Source organism: Solanum verrucosum, unplaced genomic scaffold (genome assembly GCF_900185275.1).
Source record: "Solanum verrucosum unplaced genomic scaffold, falcon-dt-bn FXZP01000154.1, whole genome shotgun sequence".
NCBI lineage: Eukaryota > Viridiplantae > Streptophyta > Magnoliopsida > Solanales > Solanaceae > Solanum > Solanum verrucosum.
The window spans coordinates 1085500-1105916 of record NW_026020217.1 but is presented as its reverse complement, the minus strand read 5'-3'; the positions used below and the strand labels follow the sequence as shown (position 1 = coordinate 1105916).

Below are 20417 nucleotides of genomic sequence, written 5' to 3'. Positions count from 1 at the left end.
TTTGCGGGAAAAAAGGATGTCCAAATAATAATTTGAGGTTGTAATTAACTGTTTTTACTAACTAACTTTTGAATTATTAGTTTGAAAAAAAACAAAAACAAGTCAAAGGATGTTAATAAAATGGGAAACAATAAAAGCGGATCTATGTTATTGTTCTAACGAAATAATAAAAGAAATTTATAATTATAATAAACATATGTTTTTCGGCGATTCTTTTATATTTATAAATGTATTGGTTTTGTTCACGGTAAAATTTGTGAAAAGTCAATTTTATCATCCGTTATATTATCACTACAAAAAAAACCCTTGATGTTACTCAAATATAGCCCTCCTCTGTTAGAGTTGTTCAAAGGTGGACAATCAATCCTATGTGACACTATATTTTGTGAGATGGACAACACGTGACATGTCACCTCGCCGTCCCAATTTATTTTATTCCCTTCCCTCTATTTCTTCTTCCACCATTTCATAGGCTCCTTTTCATTTTAGTACTACATAATTATTAAGACTTATTGAATCAATATTTGTTCTAAATCAACCATTTTGAAAGAGGATATCTGAATATGTATATAGCACCTTCTAACACATCTGAATCTTGAACTTCTCTTCACAGTTGGTTCCTATGGTGGTGCTAATGATGGTAGAAGAGGTGGAAGGGAGGGGTAAAACGAATCGGGGCAGTGTGTCTACTACACGAAAATGTAGTGTCACGTGGGATTGAGTATCCACCTTGAACAACTCTAACGGAGAAGGGTTATAATATTCAAGCTACTTGAGTAATGTCATGGTATTTTTGTACTGATGGTACAAAAAAGTATGATAAAATTGATGATTTTCATATATTAGAGGTAAATTTAACCCTTCTCCCGAGTTTCTTTCATCAAACTTTTGAACTTTCACAGGTGAATTTTGTATAATTAAACAAGAAAAGGGCTAATATTCATACGAGTAAACTTTTGGACCCTTTCTTGTTTAATTATACATTCTGAACCCATAACTCTAGATCTTGGATTCACATCTATATTTCCTCAGTTTCTTAGACAACATTAGGAAATCCTTTAAAAGCTAAACATATTCAGTATACTAATCTCATCAAGTGAACTCAAATCTGTACAAATTCTGTCCAAATAAGGCTGAAGACTTTTATTCAGTAGCTGAACAAGCAACTCGATTGTTTACATAACGATTGCTTGATAGTAATACAAATACAATACATCAATAGGTACATTCTAGTATTTATACGATAAAAGAAGTGTCTATCGCCAATATGGCGAATAAGTTGTATAGAAGATCTTTACAATGCCTCTTTATCTTCTGAAAAGGCAATACAATGTAGTGGTATCTATCATATACAATCTTTACCAGACTATGTATAGTGTACATCTTTGGATTTCTCCAAATACAACAATATTAATAGCAATTATTACCAGACTATTCATACTCTTGCTATTTTTACTCCAATAACTTCAGTTTGTGTTGCAGCAAAACTAGATACATCCGCTGCAGTACATCATTTCTTACGGCATTAACTCCTTCCATCTCCAGTCACTTGGCAAATAAATTTGCAATTGCTTACCCCAAACATTTACGAATAGTAGTATATTGGAACAGGGAAAGAAGGCGATTGTTTTCATGACAATTCCCAAACCTTGTAATTGTTACCCTCAGCAGCCATTTTCCATCTCTGATGCCCACTTGGAGGCTCATAGTGGCCTGGACCTATTTTAACAGCCACCTTATCATCAATAACTGCTGCATAAACATCTCTTTCAGCCTTTGTTATTACCACCTGATCAGACAGAAATCGTAGCATATTAGGAATAGTATTGGTCCTGTATCCAGGAAAGGATATCTTGATAATGTTCATACAGAATTTTGCAGCAAAAAAGCTCGTTTGAGAGTATTTAAGTATTCGAATTACTAAGGAATTATTAGTAACTGGGTACAGAGAGAAAAATGATTGCAGCTGAACTGGCAAATACCAGTTCTACTGTTGTTAACATTTTGAATATATGTGTCGAATTCATCAACAAAAATACCATCCGAATGTACTTTCTTTAAGATATATAATTCTTCACCTTACGAAAAACGTATAACCTGATACTTCCCAAAAATGCATCAAAGGTTCCATCTATTGCATGCATGTAATATACATTTGTTAGTTTTTCAAGAGGTCCTTTTACTGTATCATAGAGCAATTCTAAAAATGAGTTAGTTTCATGTTTGATTGGTCAGAACAGAAAAGAGGGGAAAGGAGTATGTTAACTGAAGAAATATGAAAATGTTTGTTCTCCTCTTCTCACCTTCCTATTCATTCAAAATCAATCAACCACTTAACTTTTCAGATTAAGCTGAAATTAACCACAGAGGTCAAAAAGAACCTGCAGCTCAACATAGTTTTTGAGACTTACCATACTCCGACAGCTGATCTTGTTCCGCTTTCTGAGTGATATAAGATTTCCTATTTCAGATTGGTAACCAGAGAAAATGTGATCAAAGAAGACTGACGGGGTTCCAGGGTGAGTCAGGATATAGGCATAACCTTGCATCTCTTTCCCACCAGGAAATCTCCAATGACCCTTCAAGGAAAAGCCCAAGATACAGAAAAAAATAATAAGGATGAAAAACAAGTCAGCTCTTATGCTCAGTGTTATTCCATGATTCCAGTTATTACAACAATCAATTACAAGTCTATTGAGGAGATCATATGACAAGCCCTAAAGAAGTGACTAGAGGTTCAGCATGAGAAAGAAGAATATGGAACTAAACTAAGGCCATGTAACCCAAAAAAATAAAGAGAAGAGTCCCAATTTTATTTGATTGCTCCAGCTGAGGACTTCTAAATTTGCAACTACAAACTCTAAATACTTTGTGAAAATGTAAAGAAACATTTGAAAAACATCAATAGAAGAGTTTGGAGTGCTACCTAAATTGGGAGACAAAATCCATTTCAAAATTTACAATCATCCCATTAGTTCATATGCGAATCACTTTTTCAGCTCAAATGCATGGATTTTAAGTCAATGAGTCCAAATGGAACCTGAGAGAGATGTTCTGTACCAAAAAAAAACGCTGAAGAATTTTACAGCCTTGTGTTTGCGAGAACGTTTGCCAATTAAGATATCGACAAGCAAATTATGGAACATCAAGAGCAAAGAAACCAAAGAAAATCAAAGTTGACGACTAGGCTGGACTAGGATTTTAGTTTCTTCACTGATTTCCAAGGAGAACTATTCTTCCTAATGGTGGTCACAGCTATGCACTAGTGCCAATAGAAACGCTACAGGGGTTACATTTCATCATGATATCTAACTGTAAATAGCATTTGTAGGTAGTTCCCAGGATTCAAGAGTTCATTTAGCTCTCATGCTTGAGGGATCCAACCACACTAAGCAGGAAAAAGGTAATAAATTAACTGAATGACCAAGAAAGGCATATAGTTGGTTCAGGCCAGTGGATATGCTGAACTATCTGTCTCCTCATAAAAGCCCTTTTATCATTGATCAAGATTAAAAGAGGAGCCTCTTCAATCCTCTGATAACTAAAGAGCATATTTTACCTGTGTAGAGCCTGTATCATGATTCTCTATAAAGGTAACAGCACGAGATGGCCACCATCCAACAACGCCGGGAGGTTTTCCCTTCTGATCGGATAGTCGCCAGTATTCACATCTTTCAATTGCCTAATTACATAGAATTTGAAAGAGAATGCTGTTAACACTAAAAAACTGATTTCCCAATCCTTCCTTTTATTAAGTACTGTCGGTCAAGTATTGCATCCACTGTGCAAGGAGTAAAGTTTGAAAAACTTACAGAATGAAGAATTCCCTTTGTTGTCACATCAAATGCTCCTGCAGTTCCATTAGTAGCATTAATCCAGTCAATAATTCTCTGCCGATGCGGATCTTGATTGTGATCCATCTCTCCGTAAGTATAAACGAGGGAATCCCAAAACTCGCCCACAGCGAAATAAGGTTCAGTTGCTTCCAAGTAATCCTTCACATAACCACCCCAAAACCCACGAACAAAATCAAGCCTCCATCCATCATAACCAATCTCCTCTCTGCCAAACCAGCATAATCATAAAAAGTTGTTACAAGATGACCTTTGAAGTTGGGACATTCTTGAGTAACACATGGGAAATAGAAAGACAAGACATATAAATTGTATTGTATGGCAAGTAAACAGCATCTTAATACAATGAAGCATAAATACCCATGAAACAGATGGAGAAATACCACTTTCTAAGCAGTTTAACAGTTGTGCAACTTCACTGTCTTCTTTATGAGCGGGTGCAATGCAATTATGCAAAGACAGTTAATTCCAGAGGAATGGGTGGGATAAAACAAGAACATCTGGTGGACATGGATGAGATTCTATTTCGCTCCTATATGCAAGTGACTAAAGTAAGACCTGCTGATACTGTTTTTCTGTTTCAAAAGAAATGGATAGTGCAGTAAAGAAAGCAGTTATTGAATCTTCAACTATCAATCAAGTATAATTGAAATGTTCATAAAGGATATTTATTGAACCTCATTTAATTTTCACATTTGGAATCAAAGCATTAGTGTGGCGTAAGTAATCTAGTCCCTTTGCCAACCGCAATCTCAATTTTAACTGCCTTCAATTACCAATGTTTTCCCTTGAGATCGTGGTGAAGTTCTTTCGAAAAATGACATCTAATGTCTTCCAGAGTGACAGCAGTATATTTTGAATCTTCTCTTTAAGCACTATCCAATGTCCATCTGCCATCTCTTTCCTATTCTTTCCACAGAATGCATCAATTCCCGAAAAAACAGAAGTCCTTACTGAATCACCTGATATCTGTATCCTGTTGGCTTCCTGTTCTAATGTGCTTGACATAGACACAGTAGATAACCTCTTCACTTTTGCTCAAAATGCTTTGCATTTTAATATGTAGTGCTAAATATGCTTGGTCAATTAAAATTTAACTCTGGATTGACAGACACCAAATGATATATATTTTGACAACGCCTATGTAATTATTGCTAAAGAACCTAGGTCGTTAAAAGCTCAGGCATTACAAGTACAAGGATGACATTCTCTTGATTTAACCATCAAAAGGTGTTTCAAATGAGAATAAACAGAAAAAAAGGAAGACCAATATAGGTCAAAGCAAAGAGAATTGAACCTCAGCCAGAGTAACCATTCCCTGATATCCTTTCTCACAAATTCCTGGGAATGATCAATGTTAGGAGCAGCATGGAAATTATCTCCACTACTTTTGTTGCCCCTTCCCTGTAGAAAAAAAAAGGTAGTTCAGACATCTGGTTCAACAGATCTTGTAAAACCAGTCAGTATCTCATTAAGGGAAAGGGAAGCAAAAATGTCATGCTAGCCACAATGTCCAAATTATTCTGGAGTTGTAGAACATTGCTGGTGATCAATAGATATTTTAAAGAGTAAGCCAGCCAATTTAAAAGCACAAACGAAAATCAAACGAGTATAGGAAAGTGTACCTCCTCACTTACGCCATCTACTTTTGGAAGTAAGCAAATAGAAATCAGATAATGCACTCTGGAAGGAAGATAAGAGCAACATCCAACAGGTAAAAGATGACGATTTTGGACTCTCTTTGTCTGCTTCACCCAACCCCCAAGGAGTTTAAACCATATTTATTGGTTTTTCCATAGTAGGTTAGCATTGTCTCAATTTTTTCAATTCTCAAATTTTCCCTTAAAGTTACCTATGCCATTAAATCATTTTAGGGTTATTTTTTGTATGTTTGAGCAAACAATCACCTACTTATTTCCTCTTAAGTTCTCTTTTTTTCTCATTCCTCTTTCCCTTTAGTTACTCTCTTCTTCTTTTCAAATTTCTCTCTCACTTGATAATTTTGAGCATCAATGATCCAATAATAGCAACCACATTAATCATTCTTCTGTCTTGGACCATTTCCAATTGCACATATTTGTGATTATTTCAAAGACTACAGCAAGCAATGAATGTTAAAAATGTACAAAGCAAAAGGGTCAGCCATGGGCTTCCACTACTAGTCCGAAATTGAAGCTGGTGTTGGTGGAACCAATGGAGTTCGGCCATACGACGGTAGTATATCAAATGGATAGCACCACAGATCTAATGATGAAGTTATACCCAGAAGAAAAGGGAAAAGAAAAAAGAAAAAAGAAATGGCAGAGGAAAACAAGGAAGCAGATGCTGGAAATCAAATGGGGAAGAGAATATGAAAGATATTGACAGGAAGGCTTTTCTGAAGAATGAAATTAAGAGGAATGCAAAAAGAGGAAAGAACAGAGAGGGACCATGAGAAGCAAGGATCTGTTTGGTATAAGTGTAAAAAGGCAAAGATATCCTTATTATGAAAGAGATAGTAACGTAACTAAGATGAAATATTTGAGAATAAAAAATGGGAACAATGCTAACCTACTACAGCCATATACATATATACACACACAGTGTTCTTAGTGCTTCATTCAGTTTTCAAGGTCTGAATGTGTTCTAAATGATATATCGAGCACATGGATTCTAGGTTAGCATATTAGAAGGCTAAAGAACCATAATATTAGTTTGAGCAAGAATCTCAATTACTCCTACCACTAAGTGCCAACTGATCCAACAAAATTATTAGTGCCACATACAATGAGTAATACATAGAGACAATTGGCCTTTCACCTTTTCCAACAGCCCTTTGAAAAACCTTACTTGTTTTGACATATTAAAAATATTTTAATGTTAACTTTTTTCTCTGGATTAATATCTCACTGCAATTGATTTCAAATAACAAAGTAAGGAAGGGGTATACGATTAATCCGGTGGGGGACAAGAAAATTCTCAAATATTCCAGTTTGCTATTTTGCATCCTCTCTGAATTTGTGATTATTTCTAATTCTGGTGAAGGACAAGCATCACCGAAAAAGTTCATTTTGCTAGTACAACAGCAAGGAAAAATCAAGAGAAAAATACACACCTGGAAATGTGGATCATCTGCAACAACTGCACGCTCATCCCAATTTAACCGACCACCAAAAATATTCCATATACCATTTTGATTCCGTTCACTTGCACATCTATGATTTAAGACAACATCACCAAGAACCTTGATGCCCACTTCATGGAATTTCTTTACCGTAACTTTCAATTCATCAAAACTACCATATCTGACAAAGATACAGAAAACCACACAAAAATTAGATACACTAAACAAGTACAGATAGAAAAGCACGAATCGAGAGAGCAATAAATTTGCTTCATGGAAGTCTCATTTTACCTAGTAGGGACTATCTAATCAATGTTCAAAATGCAGGATAAATTAGATGCTAAATTATGTACCAAGTAACAATCTACTTGAAACCAGAGAAAGACAGAAAGCAGCTTCAGTAAAAAACAAAATAATGAAACAGATGTTCTTGTGGCAACTAATTTTACATGTTTAATCATAACAAACGAGTAGAAAATGAAGAGATTGGGAAAGAGGAATGACGAAGTACAAGTTATGTTGCCCTTCTTAATTGTTGGCATATCCCCTATTTTAACTCCAAATAAAGAAGCTAATAGCCAAGAGACATTGAATTCTCATCAGTAAAAAACTTAAAATGACACTGCCCCTTCCTGATAATTGGTGCATCTCCTATTTTAAATTATAATGAAAAAAAATAATTAGAAATTGTTTGAGATACTTAGAACTTCATCAGATAAATCCAGATATGATATCCATGACTTACACTATAAATTAGACCCAAAATGCATGATTTACACTAACAAAAATGAGAACGGAGAGAATTTTTATTATAATACCTGGAATTTAAGTTATATAAATCCCTAGGCATGTATCCCTCTGGTGACACTGAGTCAGTTGGTGGAGGTAACCAGATCACACTGAATCCAAGTGAAGATAACTCTGCAGCTTTTTCATGTAGCTCCTTGTACCATCTTCCAGATTTATGAGATTCCCAATTAAAACCCTGGCACAAAATCTCAAATCCTGTACCAGTTCCTGATGTTACTTTCACATCAGGTTGTATAACCTCAGAATCAGAAACAGCAATTTCTGGTATTGTTGGGATTGAACTTCTGAATATACCATAAGCTTCCGCAGCAAGCTTCTCAATTTCTTGAAGAATGGTTTCCTGTGTCACCTTATTTTTTGTCTTTCGGCTCTTTTCAGAAGAAATGTCACTCACCAAACTCCTTATCTCCTTTATTATTTCATCAGTATACACAGAGCCTTCTTGGCTCTCCTCAGGCAAACGATTGGCTAGCTGGGAAGAATTTGACTCCTCGTTTTGTTTTCTCTCCTCCAAATGTAATGTGCCATTTGACAGAGGTACATAAAAGTCGTCTCCGTTACAATTCAACCACGTATTTTCATCTAGCTTCACCACAAAAACAAATCCGGAAAGTCCTCCATCCAAAGTAAACAGTCCCGAAGAGCCATTGCCTCCCTCTTTTCTCTGTCACAAGAGCATATATCATCAATATGTAGATAAATAGCTGGTCTTAAAAACAAATGGTTACTTAATTTTCCGGGATACTGAGAAATTTTCCAAAGAGAATCAAGAAAAGAAAAGTGAACAAGATGATAATCCAATGAGAGAGAGACCCACAAGTATGGCATTGCAACTTTGTTTCAAACATGGATCCATTCTAAGTTGCAGATTTGTGTTGCATAAACTCAAATTTTAACTGTGGAGAAATAAACTAGTATTTGAAAAGAATCCTAGATGCATGTGCACCACTCTGCCAGACCCTTCCATCATAGGAGATCAGGGCAAATCTAAAATACAGCAGTTATTGAAGGGAAAAGATTCCAAACTTTTAAGTGCTTGATGATAGTAGCAAACTTATTTGCCCAGGTTAGCCTTGTCTTGCATGAAGTCATGTTTGAGCCTCCCCGTGAGAAACATAGTTCAGAATATGTTCACGTTCCCAAACGGCAACCTTCCTTGTAGTTTCTTCTCTAATCACAGTATACAAACATCAGGCATCATCTCTATTCACATTAAACATTCAACTGATAGCAGTCTGATTCTAAGTTTCCCTAGAAAAAAGCAATTGTTCTACATTTTCACTACATGTAGGAATTCCTCTCTTACATATAAAAAAAAAACAGGTTAAAATCTTGGGAAAAAGGAGGCCAAACATCCTGTCATGATCTGGTATATAAATGATTAAGGAGCTGATTTTAGTTATATTAATAACACATATAGGGCTGAGATTGTGAGTTGATTAATGAGCTCCGAACGCTGAGATAGTGCCATCTCACTATCACTTTTGGTTGCTATATGTAATAACCAAGAGAGAAGGAGCAGGCAACGAACCTATGGTATATTCTCTTACTCCTAATCATATGACCTTCTTCTTTCATTCTCCTTCTCTTCTATTCTTCATTCTGCAATTCTATGAGTTCTTCTTCCTTTTCTCATGCAGCTCCAGAAGTCTTCATTGGAGTGTCAGTTATTTTACTTCCATTTTCCCATTAATTTTGTTATTTGTCTAGTTCGTAATCCAATTTCTTTCCATTGTCATTAAATCAGAAAATTGTCCCCAAAAATGTGTTGATTCATTTAATCTCCAGTTATTCGATCACTACACATCTCTTTATTCATTAAAGAAGAAGAGAAAGACTAGTTGCTTTGATGTATATGTGCTAGTACAACTTGCACATTTTAAGCAACTCGTAGCCCCATTTCATGTCCAGACATATTCAGCAACTTTCACTAAGTAGACGTAGAGAAGGCAAAGATTCCATTTTCCGTGGCAACTAAGATGTTAAGCAATATAGCAGATCAAATGATAAACAAGTGCCAAATGGAAAAGAAAAGAAAACAAAAGAGTACTCCCTCTGTCCCCCCAAAAAATGTCTTATTCCTTTCAGACCGTCCAAAAGTGTGACCACTTTCTTAAGAAAAAAAGTTCTTTTACAGTTTTTTTAATAGTTTGTGCACTCTAAAAATCATGTAGGAACCCATTTTACACTTTAGAATACAGTGTTTACTCTACTCTAATCTCTAAACCACAAAAATCTTAACATATCGCACCCACTTAATCCCCCATGAAATGCTAAACAATTTACATCTAACATGCTGATTTACTCTAAGACAACTGATTTTAAATGGAAGGAGTATCAATGAAGATCCAGGCTTTAAGCACTTCACAAAATCCGTGATCGGAGGTTATGACAGCCACTAATCAAACTAGCAGGTTAGAAAAACATGCCTGATAAATTCCAATGACTTACTGGTCAGAAGCAAATCCACACGACACTTCCATGTTTGCTTTTCATAAGTAAGCATTTTGATCAAGATAGTGCTTACAAAATTGCATCAATAACCTAGAGTGACTCCTTTACATCAATTCACACGGCACTTTCAATGACTAGAATATTAACATTAAAGGCATGTTACTTGGTAGACTTAACTGAACCAGACAACTAACGTAAAATTGGACCAACAGATTAAAATCTTAAAATAGAAAGGCTATAACGTCCCTTCATTCATTAAAGAAGAAGAGAACGGTTAGTTTCTCTGAATATGCACATGCTAGCTATTACAGACACACAAGCTTACACACTGCCAAAAAAAAACCTGTTTGATGTCAGAACTACTGTGCCACTTTCAAGGAGAAGATGTAGGGAAGCCAAATTCCAATTCCCAAGGAACTCAATACATTAAAAGCAGTAGTCTGGCCAAGGAATACTAAACATGTGACAATGGAAAGAATAAAAAAAAGGAAGAAAAATAGTCTCCCTCCCTCAATCCCAAAAAAAGTAATCCTACTTCCCTTTTTTGGAGTACAATGTTTGCTTGAGATGAATTTAAGTGGGGGACATGATGAGGTAGTTTTTATATAGCCTAGCCCAACTTGTTTGGGACTGCAGCGTAGTTGTTGCTGTTGCATTTCCCTCTTTTGGACTGTCCAACATTGTGTCCAGAAAAGCTTTGACATAGTTTAGATATATCGAACAAGTTATGTAGGACCAAGATTTACTCTCTAAAATAGTAGACCAATTTACCATGTCTCCGTCACTGACACACAACTTATACTCTATTCTCTGACGCCAAAAAAGTCATCATATTAGGCCTACATGTTCCACCCACCCTAACAAATACTAAAGACTTAACATGCTCAACTGTTCTCTAAACACACGAAATCCAACTAAGACTTCTAGCTCGGGGGGAGGGAGTATATATGAAGATTCAAGGCGCAAAACACTAGTAAGAATCCAGGATTGGAGATTTCCAAGACCACTAATCTACAATAGCAGGTCAGGAAAAAACTGGTTGTACAATCCAATGACCTGCTGACGAAAAAAGATTAAACAGCATTTTGATTGGCTAACATTTAAGGCATGAACTCTTGGTAGACTCAACTGAACCACACAACCAAGGAATTGGTTCGTTAGTCCAAAAGAAAGTACCTGCAGCAAAGTCCGCAGTGCCTTATTCTTGAACACTACTGTTTCCGCTGGATATGGCATTGCAGGAAGTTCCCATATTTTAGTATCACCTTTGCAGATTCCCCAGTGAAGAATTACATTTCCTGGTATGTCGGTATCTATACACAAAATATTCTTAGCAGTCTCTGGACACTGCTTAACAGAGACATTAACTATGTTATCAACAAGAGTCTCTTTTACTATGACATGTTCCTCATAGAACCCTTCAAGGCGCCTGTTTTTCGCACCAGACCCGTCAATGCTGCTTGATTCCCCTTTAGAAGGAGAAGCTTCTGGATTAAGGAGGATATTCGACAGCTTCCCTAGTGATCCTGCAATGCAAGAAGAACAACTGAACTTTCACTTTCTTTTCTCAGTACAACTTGAATTTGTCACAGAATTACTCAAATAAGATAAAGACATAAAGGATCTTTCTGTCCATGCTGATATATCAGCTAAGCAGAGGAATGGTTTACTTAGAAACTATTACAGTATTCGAACTATTATAATACAAAATATCTTGTAAGTACATAAGTACAGTAGTGCATCCACCCCTACCAGCCACCCACCCCCCCTCCCCCAAAAAAAAAATTTAAGTTTGTTTTTAAAAAATATTTTCAATTTCAAAATTTCATTTTTTCACCCCTACCCTCGACCCCCAACCCACCCACCCCCTACCAGCCCCCCACGTCAACAGATATTCCATAAACAGATACAACCCTTCTTTAGCCTTGGTGAACAATCTTCATTGTTAGAAAAGATATGTTTCAACATATTTGAGTCATTTTCTTCTCTGGAGAAAGACAGTCAGGTTAACATGAAAGAGATGACGTGGATTGAATATAAGGGAGAGGCAAGAAATATGAACATTTGGTATGCATTTCACAACAAATAGTACCAACCTGACCATATGTTCGACTCCTTTTTAACACCAATGATATTAGCATCATCGTCAAGGCAGTCAACAAGAGGAATCTTGAAGTCCCGCCCTCTGTGCTGATACCAAACTCCAGTTTCCTCATCCTGCATCATCAAAATAAACCAACACCAAAGCATCATCACCACCAAAAAAGTGAAAACTAAAGCGATCAGAGCAGCAGCATACATGAATATGCTTTTTGTTGAATGCATCGTTAGCAGCATAACACGTACAGAAGAAAATTGAAACATCTAAGCACAGAAGCTCACCTTCAACACAAAATTTATAGCTCCAATAGACCACTTAGAACTTATGTCGATCTTCACCTCTTGAAATGCCTCTCCTTGCAAAGGAGTTTCAATTGCATAATCCTGTAACGACAATGAAATTCACATTTAAAGAAAAATATGTGAAAGAAATAGACACCTTCATGAAAATTGAAATTGAAGCATTATATCCACATTCAAGAAGAAATATTAACAGAAAAAGGGACGAAGCAAACTAGCTAGAGGGATGTAGTAGCAGACACCTTTATGGCCATTGAACCTGGCGGCCGCATCTCTGGAGGAGGTTGATCCCATTCACTGCCAGATTAAAATATAAATTTTAAAAACAATATATTCAGAGTCTTTAGGATATCAATAACTATTACACAAAAGTTGACGAGGTATAAATCTCCAAACCAGAACTAAAAAGCTATTTTCCCCATCTTAAAGACTATAACTTGGCATTAAAGCTAATTCCTTTTCTATACATGATATTGTAAAATTTATTCACCTAGTTATTCCTACCTCCAAAGGTCAAAAAAATAGCAGCGCTTCCATTTTCAAACCAGACTAACCTGCCAGTGTCATCCGTATAATGGACCCCCCAGTGAAGGATCCATTTCCCTGGCAAACTACATCCCACAGAGAGGTGCCAATTCTCTTCATCCTTCCCCTTATCCAATCTGATGGATATTTTTCCTACAGCCTGCAATATCAAAACAAGACAATCAGTCCTCAACAGCTCTTCATTCTTTCGCCATACCACTAATGGGCTCGCCAAATAACACTTACACTTTTATTAAAGAAATGGAGGAGATTCAAACATATTAAAGAAAACTGCACATCTATAAATGACGGCGGAATTTTCAGTTACTCTCTCTAGTCTCTACTTTTGTTAGCTTGATCAATCTTCTTCTTCCTTTTTTTCCCCTTTATGAAAACATATAATATGAATAGTTGTGCAGGCCTAGTGGTCTGGGTTGAAAACCATCAAAAAAATAATATGAATAGTTGCTAAACACTGATTCAAACACATATTAATTCTTTTGAACCAAGAGAGAACACACCACGCCCAATCATGCAGAGTTTGCTTTTACACTTAACAAACAATCCAAAACTGCTTGGATTAATTAACAAAAAGGAAATTCCTCACAGAAATGGCGGGAAACGCGAAAAAACACAATTCTTCAAGCTTCAAATACTCATTAATTCCTATAAAAATCTCTCATTTCTAATGATCCAATAAATATACACACGAATAAATATCAAATACAATAATTTACCCTTTCCGGTCGTTTCAACGAGAAAGTCTCCGTAAAAACGACGTCCAACTGTTCCGACGTCTCAATGACGGCAGCATCAGTGGATCTAGCTCGGATAGGTACCGTCCGGCGACGCCGATAATCGCAAAATCTCAAAGTTGCGGTACCAGAGAGTGGCCTCCGAGAGTAGTTTAGAGAAAATTGAGAGGTTTTTTTCGGATTTGGATATAGCTTTGGGCTTCGCTGGAGATAATGGCCGGCGAGAGGCTCTATAGTAACTGTCGACATTTTTTCCGATCAGTAGATCTCACCTGAATAGATTTTGGTTTGTCAGATATTTATAAAGAGCACGTCATGGATAATTAATTATTCGGTTCTTGCGGTTTGAAAATATTTTCCCACTCGATTATTACTAGTATTTATTTTGAAGTTCGATTAATTTACATGCACCAAAAAAATCATTTTGTAGATTAAAATGCTCTTACTAAAATTAATTATTTATCCAAAACTTTGATTAAGAAAAAAATATATAATCTTTGATATTAGTGAGTAGATAATAGATATCTTCAATTACAGAACAAAAAAAAGATTGTTCCAATTACGACTGGAGTCAAATGTATAGTTACTATTCGATAAAATTTAATAATTTTAACTTAAAAATTATATATTTGTGTTAAAAAATTAATTAATATATTCAAAATTCAGTAATCAAAAGAAATTATAATTCAAAATTCATTATCTAAATGTTAATTTTGTCTTTTTGATTATAATAATACTCTCAAAGTTCACTTTTACTTTTAGTGGCTTACTATGTTTGAAAATTTAAATTTGACTATTAATAATTCATTTAATTTGAAAAATTATACCTAGTAATATAAAGATTAAAAAAAAAATCTCTCAACTTTTCAAAAGGAAGAGCTATTTATATAATATACCATACCATTAAAGAAAAACGTAAAGAATAGCTTATAATGCCAAATAAAGGTCGACTTTTAGTTTCGTAAACTCTTGCAATGCAAATAATGGGAAAAACAAAAAGCTATTCCACACTATCCCTTCATAGAATAAATCAAAAAATATTTCAATCAATGGAAGTGTGATTTTGAGATCATATTTTTATCCGTCTCAAATTATCTATCGTGATTTTTAAAAGAAAGATTCATTCCACACAAGATCACATTCGAAGGAAAGCGTTTTCTATTAAGAATTTTTTCATATTCAAAACTTAAATTCGAAACTTTTAATTAAGAAAGGAGTAACTTTATCCGCTATACGAAAGGGGATACACTTTCCAATTCCATCGGATACGGAGAGTACTTTATATTCTAGTATAAAAATACTACTTCTAGGCAGCTTTAACTAGATTCAAAGTTTCTCTCTGTCACACATAATTCTGTGGTCCTAAAGAAAAATAATATCTAATAAAATATCTTATTTATTGGCTTTTTCAATAAAAAAGGTATGTTATTATTTTAACTGGTTATAGGTTTTTTCAAGATTTAATTTCTAATGGAGTATGTATTATATTTCACATTATGAAAATAATAAATGTAATATATTCAGTTATGTACATAAACTTCACTTGAAGATACAATTATAGAAATAATTATGAAAATAGTTGATATGTATGTTATGGGAAGTGAAGACTATGCATAAATAGTTATCTTGAGCTAAAACTTTCTGAAATTTCAATTTTGTTTATGTGATACAAATATATATATTTTTTGGTTCATATGTATCTAATTTTCCTTCTTCTTTTTTTATCAAGAACTTTTCCCTATTTTTGATTCTTATATTCTAGAGATGAGGACGTTGAGATGGATGTGTGGGCATACTAAGAGAGATAAGATTAGGAATGAAGATATTCGAGACAAGGTAGGAGTGACCTCGATAGAAAATGAAATTATGATGATTTGGACATGTGCAGAGGAGATCCACAAATGTTCCAGTGCGGCAGTGTGAGAGGTTGCCTAGGGATGGTTTCAAGAGAAGTAGAAATAAGACGAAGTATTGGGGAGAGGAGGTTAGACAGGACATGACAACAACGTCAGCTTATCGAGGACATGACCTTATATATCTAGGAGGTTATGAAGGATACAAATTAGGGTAGGAGGTTAGTTAGATAGCTGAACAATATTGTCTCACTTATTCTTCTGTACTATTAGTCGTATCATTAGTCATAGTATTACTCTTGTAGTTTCTTGTCCTTTGAGTTTAGTCATTGGCTATGAGTGTTTTACACTTCTATTATTATTTTATCTTATTATGACTATCGTGTAGAGTAATTTAATAAATTATTTATAGCATTTTGTCAGGACTTTCTCCATTTTCGTATTTAATCATGCTTTATATTTTTCTTAACAGTAATAGAGACGACTTGGCAAACTATATAACATACATTTTCTTTTTATAGTACTATTTTTCTTCCTTTTTTTATTTTGTTTTTTAGAAAAGAATTGGCAATCAATCAACTAGACTTAATTTTAAATTAATTAGTGCATTTAGCCGACAGATCAATTTTGCACGCAATTAGCTTATCTATTGTTATAATTACAAAAAGAAAATCGACATCTGTCTATCAAAATTTAAGTAGATAACTTACCTGTTGTCAAAATGGACTTTAATTATTTGAATTTGGACTTTTAATTTTCGTATACAACTTAATCACTCAATTAACGTGTTTAGTACAATTAAGAAAAAATAATGTGTTTAAATGTATCTACCTAATTTATTTGACTGGTCCACACAAAAACAGTTACTTACCTTGATAAATTAAATCTAAAAAATCAAACTTAAAAATAGCATCGTCAAACATAAGCACAGTATATAAATTCATAAAACAAATATGTCATACTTGATTTGACATATCTTTATAATTCAATGATAAAATTATATTTTATTATTTAGTCGTATTAGTCATAATTATTATAATTCATTTAATACTGAAAAATAAATTAAAAATAATTAATGCATAAGAACAAAAATAAATAAGTATAAATAATAATTTATTTATTTATTGTGCAATTTGAACAAACAAAAATATTAGTACGGTGAACATGTAAAAATGAACGTAATATAGAATAAATATTTGTTTTTTTTCTAGAAAAATATGTTTGTTTCTACAAAAGAAGTGTTCAACATTTTTCCTAGGCATAATATATAAATATACATTTTAATTTGATTTTACATTTATGCTCCTCATATATATATAAGTAGATACTTAAACTGTTATAAAATTGAACAAAGAGACACATACATTATAGTATAACTTACATAAATTTCATAGTGTAAAATCTAAATTACATTATATCCCTACTTTTTTCTATTTTACAAAAATCCCTTAAAAAGAAGTCATCCGGATACATTATATGTGATACTTGCAAAAGCTGGCAGTAGCACCTTTTAAGGAAAATAGTTGGTGTTGCGCTTTATTAGGAAAATTAACCTAAAATTGATTTTATATCCCATGATTCAAGCATAAGTGATTGTTATCAATCCATCCCAATCTGTAACAGATTCATATCTTTCAAAATTCAAATTTCTATAATTTCCATCAAGCCGCTATTGCAGCCCAAATCGTGAAGAATTTAAATTAATCGACAATATTGACTGATACAATATTAATATATATTGATTTTGTTGAGAGAATCAGAAATTTGGGTAAGCGAGATGAGTTATGAAGGTTACAAAATTGATAAAATTGTTGTTGGACAATCGATTTCATTTATGAATCTCAAAGCCGACATTCAATCGAGTTGGAGATCGATGAGATTAGGTAAATCTTCAAAATCAAATACATCGTCGAAGGTAATAACTCATCTCCATTGAAAATTAAGTAATTAAGAGGGGATCATTGACAGGTGCTCAGGTCATCATCATGAATTATCCTAATCAGATTCGAATTGGATATTCACTAGTGCTCGACTGCCACACTTCCCACATTACTAAAAAGTTTGTTGAGATCTTGACCAACATTGACAGGTGCTCAGGTAAGGAACTGGAGAAGGAGGTGAAGTTCTTGAAGAATGGTGATGCTGGTATAGTTAAGATGATTCCCACCAAGCCTATGGTTGTTGAGACCTTTGTTGAGTACCCAACATTGGGTCGTTTTATCGTGAGAGACATGAGGCAATATTTTGATGTCGGCGTTGACAAGAAGGACCCAATTGGTGCCAATAAACAAGATACATAAATAAACAATCAATACATTACTATTTATGTACCTCGTTTAAATTGATAAGTGTTGTATCTCTACTAGATACATGAAATAAGTAATTGTTGTCCATAAGATGTTAGGTTTGAGATCGATACATTACTTTGTGGTAGTTGCAATGTATTAGATACAATTAGTATAAATTTGAATTTACGTATCATGTCTAAAAAATTGTGTATTTGTTCATGCAAGAATAGAATATTGTGTATCCGATACATTATACCATGTATCAGTTATATGGTTTAGTAGATGTAATATTGTGTTCCATAAAATTGTGTATCTAACACACAATTTGTACAGTTGTGTTTGATAAAAAGTTTGTATTTGATATTAACACTGTTTAAAAGATAGAATGTTGTGTACATGATTTAATATGTATTAATGCGCTCCATATTTATTGTATCAGATACATAGCTGGAAAATCTTCACATTTTGCCTCAAACTAAACAAACTTTTGATAATAACATTTACGTAACACCATTTATGAATCTGATACTTACTTGTGTGACACTTTAATGTATCATGTACTGTTTACGGATACATACCAACACTTAGATACATGATAAATGATACGTTTGGTTGAAGTTTTGTATCAAGTATCAAAGCTAATTAAGTTTATGTATCAAAATTTGAATATATCTAAATTTGAATAAGATAGAAGATACATAGCAACACCTAGATACATGTTTAAATTGATATGTTTTGTATTTATACTAGATACATTAAATAAATAATTATTGCCCATAAGATGTTCGATTTGAGATCGATGCATTACTATGTTGTAGTTGCTATGTAATTGATACATTTAGTATAAATTCAAATACGTATCATATCTAAAAAATTAATGCGTGATACATTACTATTTATGTATCTCGTTTAAATTGATAATATTGTATTTATACTAGATACATTAAAAAAGTAATTGTTATCCATAAGATGTCAGATTTGAGATCGATACATTATCATGCGATAGTTGTTATGTAATTGATATATTTAGTATAAATTCGAATTTACGTATCATATTTTAAAAAAAATAGTGCATGATATATTACTATTTATGTATCTCATTTAAATTGATAGGTATTATATTGTTGCCCATTAGCAAGCTCCAAGGTCATGCATGAATCCACAGACTAAATACCCTTTCTATTCTAATCCCCACTTTACCTTTACCATCACAGGCTTTCCAATCAAATTGATCAAAAAAGTCTTCGGATTAATTGGTATTGTCACCATTGAACCTTTTCGAGGTTTAGGGTTTCACAAGAAGACGAGAAAAAAAACTGATTATTACCAAATAATAACTACTACTGTTACTTCTTTTTTTTTTCTTCTAATTTATGTTTTAGTGTTGAAAATTTGAAGTTCACTTATTTTATTGTATTATAAATTTTGGAGTATTTTTAAAAATAGGTAAAAGACTCATAGATATCTTTTTTAATTTTTTTTTTGTCTAAAAATATCCTTAAAACTATAGAAAGGAGATTGATTTGAATTTCAAACATGAATGGAAAAATAACTATCAAGATTCTGTGACTAAAAATAAGGAGAGATTTGTGGAGTGAAATAAGGAAGGGATAAATGTTGGTTTTGGAAGTTAGGATTTATGTATCTAGCAATTGGGAGTAAAATAAGGGATTTTGGAAAATTTTAGAACTGGTAGGGAATAATGGGAATTATGGAAAAAAAAAGGTGTGCATATAGGCAATTTATCCAATATCCTACATTATCTATGATAAATCTCACGTGATTTGTCATATGCATCTAATGCGAGACGTTGTGTCTATTTGTTCAATTACATATTTTGTTCACTCAAAATTGAAGAACATAAATGTCAACTAAAAACAAGTTATATAACACATTTATATATTACTCCTATGTTCATTAATCTTTTCTTTTAATTTTCTATCTGATTTTTAATACCTATATTAGAATATAATTATTCTATATTTGGATTAGTTTCATTCAAACTCAAGATATTTAATTAAAAGAATAGCAACCTTATCTGCCGCCCCTCCACATCATTTATCCGCAGTCTTTTCGTTAACAAATCAATCATTTTTATTTGTGTTAATCCAAATCCAAAACAACGTGTAAGTGAGTCCCAACAATTTTCTTGATGACACAAAAACGTCACACAACAAAACACTACTCATTCCGTCTTATTTTATATGATTTACGTTTTTTTAATCCGTTTTAATATTTTTAGATATATTTTTACATTTAATAATAATTTAATTGTAAAATGCTTAATTTATTTTTAATAAAATAACTTTTAGCTACACAAATATCTAAAATTCATTTTAAAAATCTTTTTAAGTTAAACTAACTCATATAAATTG

General features: G+C 33.5%; 2 protein-coding genes across 2 annotated transcripts; one reads left to right on the top strand and one right to left on the bottom strand.

Moving 5' to 3' along the window:
• Window positions 1-1122: 1122 nt before the first annotated feature.
• On the bottom strand, window positions 1123-14172 carry LOC125830739 (alpha-amylase 3, chloroplastic). The gene is made up of 13 exons (XM_049509906.1): window positions 13884-14172; window positions 13176-13306; window positions 12864-12918; window positions 12604-12705; window positions 12318-12438; window positions 11398-11747; window positions 7776-8431; window positions 6949-7138; window positions 5152-5258; window positions 3813-4062; window positions 3560-3682; window positions 2412-2579; window positions 1123-1789 (listed from the first exon to the last, which is right to left on the bottom strand). The coding sequence occupies exons 1-13, from the start codon at window positions 14148-14150 to the stop codon at window positions 1631-1633; spliced, it is 2679 nt and encodes an 892-aa protein (XP_049365863.1). The 5' UTR covers window positions 14151-14172; the 3' UTR covers window positions 1123-1630.
• A 3359-nt stretch (window positions 14173-17531) lies between these two features.
• LOC125830705 (elongation factor 1-alpha-like) lies at window positions 17532-18054 on the top strand. The gene is made up of 2 exons (XM_049509884.1): window positions 17532-17669; window positions 17758-18054. Exons 1-2 carry the CDS (start codon window positions 17532-17534, stop codon window positions 18052-18054), a joined length of 435 nt encoding a protein of 144 aa, XP_049365841.1.
• The last annotated feature ends 2363 nt before the right edge of the window (window positions 18055-20417 follow it).